At 37.3% G+C, this 11,300-nt stretch overlaps 1 protein-coding gene across 4 annotated transcripts in view; it reads left to right on the top strand.

Annotated features, from left to right (window-relative positions):
• The first annotated feature begins 5,605 nt into the window (after positions 1–5,605).
• Positions 5,606–11,300, top strand: part of calcoco2 (calcium binding and coiled-coil domain 2) — a 9,246-nt gene continuing 3,551 nt past the window's right edge. The window contains exons 1-13 of one of the 4 annotated variants that reach the window (XM_010771134.1): positions 5,606–5,707; positions 6,147–6,320; positions 6,674–6,776; positions 7,855–8,015; positions 8,247–8,372; positions 8,464–8,589; positions 8,663–8,773; positions 8,847–8,941; positions 9,027–9,096; positions 9,569–9,736; positions 9,823–10,011; positions 10,180–10,296; positions 10,510–10,687. In XM_010771134.1, the coding sequence (XP_010769436.1) occupies positions 6,153–6,320; positions 6,674–6,776; positions 7,855–8,015; positions 8,247–8,372; positions 8,464–8,589; positions 8,663–8,773; positions 8,847–8,941; positions 9,027–9,096; positions 9,569–9,736; positions 9,823–10,011; positions 10,180–10,296; positions 10,510–10,687 (1,612 nt within the window). In that variant the 5' untranslated portion in view covers positions 5,606–5,707; positions 6,147–6,152. Of the gene's footprint in view, positions 5,708–6,139; positions 6,321–6,673; positions 6,777–7,854; positions 8,016–8,246; positions 8,373–8,463; positions 8,590–8,662; positions 8,774–8,846; positions 8,942–9,026; positions 9,097–9,568; positions 9,737–9,822; positions 10,012–10,179; positions 10,297–10,509; positions 10,688–11,300 lie in introns of all 4 variants that reach the window. The other 3 variants (XM_010771133.1, XM_010771135.1, XM_010771132.1) reach the window with 3 other exon arrangements.

Here is an 11,300-nt window from a genome sequence, read left to right as displayed (position 1 = left end):
TCATGTCAAACCATCAAATATTTGTTGATATATTTGAGTCCAAACCAGAAATGTACACCTCATGGTGGTACCAGAGCAAAATTCAGAGCGTCACCAAAGTCATAAGGGTTCGTCTTCAGGGGGCCAATAACGTCAGTAAATTGTTTAAATGACAATCAATGTACCGTAATTTTCGGACTATAAGCCGCGCCTTTTTCCCTATTTTTCGACGCTTATATAACGGTGCGGCTAATCTATGGATTTTTACAGCTAACGGCCAACACCTTTAAATCTATGGGCTCTATGGCCGGTCCGCGGACCCCCACTTTTAAGCGGCGGGCTCCAGCAGGAAAAGCTGGAGGCCGGAAAAGAGTGAGACAGGTAGCGCGCAAAAGTAAAAGTGGAACCGAGAGTGGTATGCCGCTGCTGCGGCTTATATTCAGGTGCGCCTTATAGTCCGAAAATTACGGTAATAGTTGTAGAGATATTTAGGTCTGGACCAGAGCGATTAATCAACTGATCGATATAAAGCCCTGCTTCCAGCATGTCTAAAAATCCAAAGTTTATAGGAATAAACCCAGGCGGGTGTAGTTCAATTGATATGGTCTTTCTATGTCTGTCTGCACTCTGACCTGAGCACAGTGGACGACAATCGTCACATCAGCATCTCAGCTGCTCTCCTCAGCCTCCTATCTGGTGTCTTGTAGGGTTGAAAGTGGGGACAAGTTCATTCGTGGTAATGATGGAGAACGTGGTGGCAGTATGGAGGGACATCCCAGGCACCCTGTGGGAGGTTACGGTGCTCGGTGACAGTATTCTGATCCAATGATCTGGATAATCCTGGCCCTGAACTGTGAGCTTTACATCGGGCCGAGACGCACCGCTGACCTCAGCCCGGATTCAGTTACAGTCCCGCAAAGGGCTTCTCCAAGTTTTCCCTCAGCGTGCAACAACAACAACAACATCAGGTAATAACACCTAATTATCTGTCCTCAACCAACAACGACTGGACCCAGTGAGAATTACTTTGTAATCTACTAAGTATCATTGCATAAGACCCTGCATTTAGGCTACACCATGACAAGACATACCATCACCGTATTTCCTTTAATAATTAACTAAATAAGTACTAAAGCACTAAACACTGAAACATCTTTAAAGGGGATACCCTTGCAATTTTTGAAATGTATCTCTTGCTTCTACGGAGCGGAGGTTTCACTGCTGCTTAATTATTTGAATGTCATGAAGGAAAAGATAATTTCTTGTCTTATTAACTTTTCAACCTGGTTCAGCAGACTGCCTCTCACTTGTCAACATTCACAATGATGCTACGATATTAGTAATAGTTTTCTTTATTTTCAAGTTAAATAATTAAAACAATATAAATAAATGTGCCGCATATTTTAAATGAGTTTTCATTTTGAGTTTTATTCATTGATTTCGAGCATTATATTGTTTTAATGTTGTAGGTTCTTTAGTGTTGCAAAAATGTGAAGCACTTTGGACTGCATGTTTGTACAAAAGGTACAATATAAATAAGTAAAGCTGATTTTAACTGGAATGGAATGTACAGGAGTGTAACCAAAGCCCACGTTTTGTCCTAATTTCATCTGAAAACTGCCAATAAATTTGCGATGATATGAAACAGAAAAGCAACACAATTAGTCAAATACTAAAGGTAATAACACACAAATGCTCTCCTCTTTTTGGTTAAATAACTAACAATTTCTTTAAAATCAGCACTAATCATCTTTTAGTTCTAGTAATCAACTTGCCAGTTTATTTGAAACAACTAAAGCCTTAAACTGCCACTTAAAATGAATGCATGTCTGGTTAAACAACAAAAGTAATAATGTTCAGTGTTTGAGAGATGTTAAATTCACTTTGTCGTCATTTTTAAGACTGCACTACTACATAGACTGAATATAAGAAACACATCTGCAGACTGTATGCATTTAAGATTATTGTAACTTTTTTAATTTGTAAATGAGTAACCTTGTTTACTGTCTTCACCTCAAGAAATGGCTCTTACTCACCTGCAGTGTTGAGCCTACATCTGTGAGGACAAATGTGATGGAAGATGCTGCCTCCCTTATCCGTCTGCTTTCGTCTTTGGTACACAAATCCCTGTTTCAAGAGCTCTTTAAGACGCTGTCACACTACTCAGTAGAAAAACCAATGATCCACATCTCCACCTCGTGCACTGTCTGCCACTGGAATCTTTGAACAAAAAGAGAATAGATTTGTATCCTCAGCTCAGATTGACTTACACACTCAAGCAACGAGCCCAGTGGTGGATCTGGTGACCAATTAGAAACTGTGGAGACAAACACCTGATCCCCCATGACATGATGGGAGAGCAAAATGAGCGGCAATGAGCCCTCACTGGGAGAGAGGAGAGAGATAATCCCTGATATTTGTTCACTGAAATAGGAGATGTGTTTTTCAACAGCTCGAGTTGTTGAATTTAAATCTGTGCTGAAAAGCAGAGTGACAGTGTGTGGTGTAAGTGAACAGGTTGGACATCCATCTTGGAGCCAAGTTGAAATGGAGAACCTTCAGTTGAAGCCTAGTCTTCCATCGAAGACATTAAAAATGAAGTACAGGCAGAAGGGGAAATGCTGGTTAAAGTTGTAGACAAACAATACAATGTGTCTTATTATCTCCCAGGTGTCAATCTGAAATAAACAAGAGTGGATGAAAATATTGAGGGACAATAAACGAAAAGCACAAAATCTTGGCGTGGATGCAACCGTAGCTGATATCCTTTCTTGATTATCAATAAATCCAAATATATTAATAATTAGTTGATATCCTACACCCTTCAACACTCTCTTATCTTTCTTTTGTCTTTATTATGCTTGCCTGCTAAGCTTCCACCACTAAAGTCTGTTGCTGAATTGTCTGAATACTTTACTGTATTTAAAAGCGTTTAAACTAAGTGAGAGTCACATTGGCAACGTGATCTCTCATTTAATTACAGAGCATGGCAATAATAATTTAATCTGACAAAGTATGTTTATGGAGAGATATAAAATGCAAGTAGGAGAAATTAATGTGATCCTTTCTTTTAAATATTATTAAATAATGTCTCAGGTGTGTCATTAAATAACCTTTTTTTTTTTTTTTTTTTTTTAAATGTTGTCAGTAAATAAAGTACAACTTAGTGAATTGAATATGCAAAGAGGTGACAATGTAATTTTTTTTGCAGAGCACAAAGGAGGGCTATGCTGTGAGGCTCCAAATAAATAGATCATGATCTTCCTCAGTCAATGTAACAAAGTAAATTTATGTAAATACTGTACTTAAGCTAAACATTAAAGCTACTTGTACTTTATTTGAGTCTTTTTTATTCATGTCCCTTTGTACTTAATACACTACATTTAAGAGGTAATGTTCTTTTTATCTTACTTCAATTATTTGACAGCTATAGTTACTTTACACATTCCTTCTTTGCAAACATAAAACAACCAAATAATGTATTAGTTGTAATGTAACAGAGTAATGTAACAGTTTTACTTTTAACAGAGTATGTACAGCGTAGTATTAGTAGGATATTGATCTAAATACCTTTTCCACCCCTGCTCTTGCGAGACTTATAGGTAGCATTTACTTCACCTAAATTAGACCTAACGTGCGGCAGTTTAGTTTAATACGTTCTCTGTTTGTGAGCAACATCTCTGAATTGTATTTGTAATGTTTAACACGAGTGTTTGAAAGTTTCAGGTTGTCATAATTTAAAGAAATCAAGATTAAACATCGTGAGCTAGCAACATTAGTTGTAGCTAGCTATATGCTAATAATTTATACTGTATAGTTGCTAGGGTAACGGAATGCTTCAGGCTAACTGCCAGCTAGTAGGAGACGTTAAACAAATAACTTTTACTTTTTTAGACAAGTACAAACGTCATAAACGTGACATTACCGTTCTACATAGGTAAGTATTCTCGTTACCGACCAACAAACTAACCGAGCATCCTTGAGTAACGTGGCTGATGTCAGGAGGGTCGTGTTGTAGTCTTCTTGGCTTGACACACAGTGGGGACGAAACCTACAAATGTAAACATGAATGAACTCGAGGCCAACACGCGCCGTGGTGCCTTTTTTGGGTGGAACTTCCTCCGTTACGCCCTTAGCCTATCACAAGCCGGGGGTGTGAGAGCTCTCGTGTCTGATTGGTTGTTGGCTCATCGACTAGAAAAGATACATAATAAAACATCCACCTTGCAGTTTGTTTCAAGATAAGGTTTTCTGCTAAAACCACGTAATTCTCATAGAAAATCTATACTTGTCTCTCTGAAATTAAAATGTAGATTATTAGAAAAAAAAGTTCCATCACACAACAGGTGATCTGTTGTAATTCATACCTTTGAATCCTAAACTATATAAAACTAACATACAGATTCATTTATTTTCAATATGTATTTCCTAATAAGTGTAGGCAAAAACATGTATCAGGTGGTACTGTTATTAGTTTTATTTATTTATATATTGGTTAATAATGGTGCATTTGTTTTAAATATTATTTGTGTAACAATTGTTTTGAAGTTTATTCTTCCTACGTCCTTTGACATTATGGTTAATGAAAATTAGCATTGCAACATATATTTCTAATACTTGAAAATGATAATGTTATTCATGTAGGCCTACTCATGGTATTGATGTGTAAAATAGTTACTAAAGTAAAGTAGCATAAAAATGGTGGTGAAAATTATGAATAAAAGTTGCAGTGAAACGTATTTTTTTTAAATATTATTATCAAGAAGCGTCGTTATTGACCAAATAAATAAATCTTAATAAAAAATGCATACACACACTAAATCACAGAGCTCTCTTTAGTCTTATCTCCCAAATTATGCTGGACCTTTATGTTAGGAGCCTGTCATCCAGAAATGAAAAGCAGGAATATATAAGTCAAAACACACACTGAGTTTTGAACCGAGCAATGTCTAAGGGTTTATTGTAGTAACATAATTACAAAGATCATAACACGTATTCAGTGTTTGGCTCCCTCTTGTGTTTTTATGTCACACTGCAGAAGATAGGAGTGAGTGAGTTGTTTATATTGGCCTACAATTCCCATAATGCAGCATACGGGACTTTTCTTACGCAACTACTGATGCCTTTGGAACAATCTGAAACAAGGCAGCTATGTATTGTATGTGTACTTGCGCGTTTAGCCTGGGTTGTAAATCTATTTTAAATTTGTAGTAAATTAGTAACACGTAGGCTACAACACATAAAACTGTTAGCAGTCTATTAACCATACATAATGTAGAAAATTGGAAACTAAGTGGGGATGTCGGTCAAAGAAAAGAGATATAATAAAGTGTTGCTTAGCAATTGCAGTTAAAAATGGAGAAGAGTTGATTACAAAAATAGACTGCAAATATATATATATTATATCGCAAGATAGGCTATATAATATTAATTAGGTGAAAATTGAAAATTATTAATTAGCCTACCTTTTTAAGTATTGGTCACATGTTTCGGAGTTGTATTACTTTTTGGTGTTTATAGGTTTAAGAATCTTAATATATTCTGTAAAATCACATGAAAAAGTGAAATTATGGGAAACTTTTTTTACTGGGACATTTTACATGCACGTTTTGTCGGTGTTTACGAAGTTGGTACTACAAACATCCGAACAGAACTTGAACTCATCACAGCGCCTGAATCCGACCTGAGAAGACGGTTGATGTCGGTGTTGTGACAAGTGCCTGCAAATGTAAGTTTTATGTCTTTGTTTCAACATTTAGTCAGAAAATGAATGTTTATTAAGTAGTCTTGAAGAAGTAAACTATTTTTTTTATTAAAGTTAACATTTTATAATGTTTCGTGTGCGGTCTTTGTTGCCGCAGCTCACTTTCGCTTTCTTTATTTTTATGTTTAAAAAACGTTAATTACTCTCTAAAAGTTTGTAAAACAGATTAAATATCACCCTTAGTGAGAGGTGAAATCGTTTTAATAAACGTTTAAGCCTCTTTAACGCTGTGTTTCTGAGTTAATTTTGAATGCGTAATGGATTTGGAGGAAAATGAAACTAAAGGTTGGGGGCTACGCTTCAACAACAACAACAACCGGAAGAATGGAGCCTGAGAAAACACGGGTGCTGATATCTGACATTTCCCCTGCTGTCATGTGGTTATCTTGTTTATTGGCTGCAGCTCCCCATGGAGAACCCCGCAGAGGCCGAGGACCGTAATCCCCACACCTTCTCCCAGGTGGTGTTCACTGACACCCCGTACTCATACCCGCCTTCAATCCCCGGAATCACCTGCTGCTACACCCTCACTGCTGCCTTCCAGCCGAACCCCAGGGACTGGGTGGGCATTTTTAAGGTGAGGAAAAAATGTAAAAAGTTGCTTTAGCAATAAATAATCATTGTAGTGCCTTCATAATTTGATTTCATGTTGGTATGGACATTTCAAATCAGTCACAGGAATACATTGGGAAAATATGTTTAGGCAGTTTAGTTGGTTTCCAGAAAATGTATTCTGATGAAAACAGGCAATGAAAAAAGTTAAAATGTTTCTTTCTAAAAAAATATTATTATTATTTGGCCTGCCCTGATCAAACATCATACATCTAAATTCAAAGGGCAACATTCAACCAGATAGGAAAAGTACCTGTGCTCGCATGATTTGTTTTTATATATCTGCGTGGTGCATTTCTTGTTTTGTCTCCTCTTCAGGTGGGGTGGAGCTCAACAAAGGATTATCATACCTTTGTTTGGGTGGAGCCATCTCTGGATGTGGTAGGGCAAGAGTCAGCCAACAGGCAAGCTTATTTTAAAGGTAAGGAATAGTTTCAATTTTCCCACAGGGTGATAATGCTTAGTCATGCTTTTTACGTGACCTTCAGATGTCTGGAACACTGTGAGTGTAAAGTGTAAACAGGTCATGAGTAATTAGTGGCTCTTAAATCGGTTTTATGCACTTCTATGATGACACACATCTGATCCTTTGGCTCAGTGTTGTTGACATCATCTCTTATTCAGTCTTCTATTCAAACTAGGGTCAGATTTTATTTTCTCTCCACTTTCTAATTTCTCAGAGCTTCAAGATATTTAGTTTCAGTGTCTTTAAAGGTTGCTCCTAACAGGTTTTTTTTCAGTATTGACATATCTGCTGATTATTTTCTATATTAATTTATTGATCGTATGGTCTATATAATGTCAATAAATAGTGAAAATGTACATCCCAGTATCTCAAGGTGAAATGTTTTGTTTGTTCAGTCTATAACCCAAAGATATTTAATATGATATTTAACAGAGGAAAGCAGGACATCTCCATATTTTGGAGGTTTCCTGCAGCATTTATTTGCTGTTTTGAGAGATATTGATCAGTTAACTAAACACCTCTACTGTCTTTTAGACCAGTGGCTGACACACGTTTTTTTGAGGAACTAATGTATACTTGTGACTTGTCATCACAGTTTACTGCCTCAGTGTGGAACTCAACTTCTTTCTCAGATAGTTTCAATTTTTTCCAAAGTATGCATTCTCCCACAATTAAAAAAACAACACAAGAGTGAGAGAGTGTTTCTGCTTGTAAATGAAGTGAGATTTTACTGATTACTTACAGTGATTAGAATTGTGACATTTCAGATTAAAAAAATAAAAAGTCCTGTCACAAGTCTACACATTCCCTACTTACATTTTATTAAATGTCATAATTTGTATTTTAGCCTGTAAACAAGCACAACCCAGGACATACTAAGGAGTTTTAGAAGTTTTAACTGACCTTTTTCACTATCTTCTGACTTTCTACAGGCTGAACAACTGATTAATGAATAAACAAAGAAAACAAACTTTAGTTAGAGCCCTGAAAACATTGTAACAAGCTTTTGCTCACTCTGTTCCTGTCCCATCAGAGTACTACCTGCCTAAAGATGAGGTCGAGTTCTACCAGTTCTGCTACGTGAACAGTACTGGTAAAGTGCGAGGAGCCAGCACTCCTTTCTGTTTCAGAAGTCCAGAGGAGCAAAGCATGGAGGGCAGCGTGGATGATGACCTCCTGGTTATTACAACACAGGTATCAAACGCAAATGATAGATGTGGAGCCAACGCCAGCGTGTGTATCTTAAATCAATACATTACCACTGTAGAAATATTTAATAATCAATATTAGTACTTTTTGCAGAAGTGTTACTGGCTGAGGATTTGAGCACTTAACAGACACATCTGTTTATATGTAATGAAAACAGAAAGAAAGGTGAATCTAAATAAAGCTTTATATTGATTCAATGTGTTTTTATGAACCCAGGAGCAGTTGGAAAAGGGCGTACAGGAGAAATCTAATCTGCAGAAAAAGCTGGATCAGATAAGGAAAGAAAACAAAACCTTAGAAAATGACCTACAGAAGGAACAGCAAGAAGCTGCCAGCTTAAAGGTTTGCTGAGAGATAATGAACTCATTGCGCCATGGAGTGTTACATAAATATTGAACTTTGATGTTTGACATAGTATGATCTATTTCTACAGGAGCAGAATGATCAGAAAGAGAAAGAAATGAGTCAACTGGTCAAACAAATGGATCAAATCAAGGGAGAAAATGACAACTTACTGAGCACCTTACAGCAGCAGGTGAAAGAAACGGGCAACACAAAGGTTTGTATTTCAGTCGTGTGAAAACAGTGCTGCATTTTCGGTGTGAAGACTAACCTTGGTGTGCCGTCAACAGGAGATGTTGACCCAAATGACAAAGCAGATGGAGACGCAGCAACATGAAGCCGCCGTGCAGAAAGGACGTAGTCAAAGCCTGAGTTTGGATGGAGAATCAAAGCAAAATGAGGTAAGATGATTGTATCTTTTTTGCTGTTAAAGGCTCTGACAAAATCTTTTATAAATCATATGTTTTCTTACAGAAATACAACCGAGCTGTGATAAAGATCAACCAAATGAAAGAGGAGCGCGAGGAGCTGAACAGGAAGATCAATGATCAGAGTGCAGAGATTTCCACGTGAGTCGAGTCTGCACGTTTTATGATTCATCATCAAAGTGAAATAGTTTCTTTGCCTGTAACAGCTTTTTTTGGTGTGTTTTAGGCTAGAATCTCAACTCAGAGGAACTCAAAGGGAACTGTTAAAGTTGAAAGACAACGACCAGCTTCTCCAGGTAAATCTACTTTGTAGCAGAGCGCCTGATGGTGTTATTTTAGATTGTTTCTTTTAGTGTATTTGACTTTTCTACTCTGCCAAAGCAGAGCGCATTGGTTTCTATCCTTCTATATATTTACACTTTTCTAAAACAGTTTTTTTATACAGATGCACACAAAAACTATTTTGATGATAGATTAATTTTATTCACTTTTCTTAATTAGTTGCAGCCCTATACAAATATTTGCAGACGTACTCTTAAAGAGCAGATCATACTGGGAATAGTACACCCATAACTATAAAGTAACCTCACAAGTTAAATCTGTTTTCAAAAATGAGATACCTTTGCCACTATAAACACTGTTCTAACACTTTGTTGCTCTGACGTCATCAGGTCAATCTAAAAAATAAAAGGTCAGATTAATAGATTACTTGCGTCCAGTTCAACATTTACATCTTGTATTGAAATTTGTGTTCTTTACCTTTGGCAGGTTGACCTTCAGAGCAATGAGAAAGAGAAGCAGAGGCTCTCTGTGGAGCTGCAAAAGCTGCAAAGCCTCACACACAACATGGACGACCTGAAGAGGGAGAACCAGGAGTTACACAAGAGGCTGTCGCAGCAGGAGACTCTGCAGAACTGTCCTGAGGACGATCTAAGGGTGGGAACAAAATACTAATGATTTTAATACAAACAACACCAGGACTCTTTATTTATGCTAAATGATTATTGCTGTTTTCTCTCCAGGAGAAGTGTCAGACTCTGGCCACCCAGCTACAGGAAGTTCAGCTGCAGCTCGTGTCCAAGACAGAGGAAGCCAAAAAAAGTGTGAGACAATCTGAGTTTCTGGAGAAAGATCTACTGGAAGTCAGGGAACAGTCGGAGAAGATTATCAAATCATTGGACAAGGAACAACGGAAAAGTAACAAAATAGAGGTAAACTCAAAAAATTGTAAGAACGGTTTAGCTATATAATGTGGCTACAAGTTCAAGCTATCGGTCGGTAGAGAAGTTCAGGTCAAGGAAATCTTAAAGGGGCCCATTTTTTTGCTTCATACTGGGACATGTTTAACACTGAGGCTTGTTTTCCTTCATTATTTTCAGCTACAGCTCGCAGATGCACATGCAGCAATCGCAGATATAGAGGGCATTGTAGAGGACAAGGAAGATATGATCATGCTGCTAAGACACGAGAAAGAAGGGCTCCACAAAGAAAACCAGGTACGTGCACACTTTTTTGGTTTAAAGTGGCCTCTTTTTTTTTTAAATGTATGTTATTTAAGTTATTTAGATTTTAAAGGCATAACATTAATTAGTGCCAATTTCTGGTAAGCGAGAGTAGAAATGTATTTCTAATAGTAGAAATGTATATGCACATGTACAAATGGTTACACCACGTGGTGATAGATGCTAACTGCTGCTTTCTTCCGTCAGAGTCTTAATAATGATATCGATGGGCTGCGCAGAGTTTATGACGAACACCACTCAGTACCCCCCGCTGACTTACCGTCCAGGCAGCCTGAGGCCCCCCCACGCGCTGCCTCTGCATCACCCACCGACAACTGGCAGCCGCAGCAGGACACACCTGAAGTGCATGTGTACGACACCATAGGTGAGACAATTATTTTTGCTGTATTTAAAGAAGAGAGTTAAAAAGTTAATTCCAAGTATGTTTTTCTCGCAGTATTAAGGGTAGGTTCACTCAAATCACAAAATGAAAATTAATCCACAAACACTTTCCTATCTCAGACAACTGAGACATTGGAGGTGAATGGATTTTCAATTGTAGAGCTTCAAGAAATGTAAAATGATAATGGCAACTTGTCTTTCCCAGAACCTGTCACCCGTTTACTTGAGGTAATATCTAGTACCAGACAGGAATAGACATTAGTGTTGGGCTATATGACGATATTTATATACCATTAGGACATAAATCTGTCAACCGCCAAAGACATAGCCTCTCTATTTAGACATAAGAAGCTTTTACTTTAACAGTTTTAATGTGTGTCATGTTCAGTGTTGGGCAAGTTACTTTTAAAGTAGTAAACTAGTAATAGTTATAGTTACTGCTCTCAAAAAAGTAACTAGTTACTTTATTAGTTACTAAATGATAAAAGTAACTAGTAACAAGTTACTTTACTTTAAAAATAATAACAATACAAATACAAGTGTTTGTGTTGTTTTTTGCTGACTAGTTCTCTGAAGGCAACAGACTCGACCGTTGC

The sequence above is a fragment of the Notothenia coriiceps genome, unplaced genomic scaffold (genome assembly GCF_000735185.1).
Source record: "Notothenia coriiceps isolate Sejong01 unplaced genomic scaffold, NC01 NC01_scaffold00009658, whole genome shotgun sequence".
NCBI classification, from domain to species: Eukaryota; Metazoa; Chordata; class Actinopteri; order Perciformes; family Nototheniidae; genus Notothenia; species Notothenia coriiceps.
The sequence above is the reverse complement of the archived record's forward strand: the minus strand, read 5'-3'. Positions and strand labels throughout refer to the sequence as shown.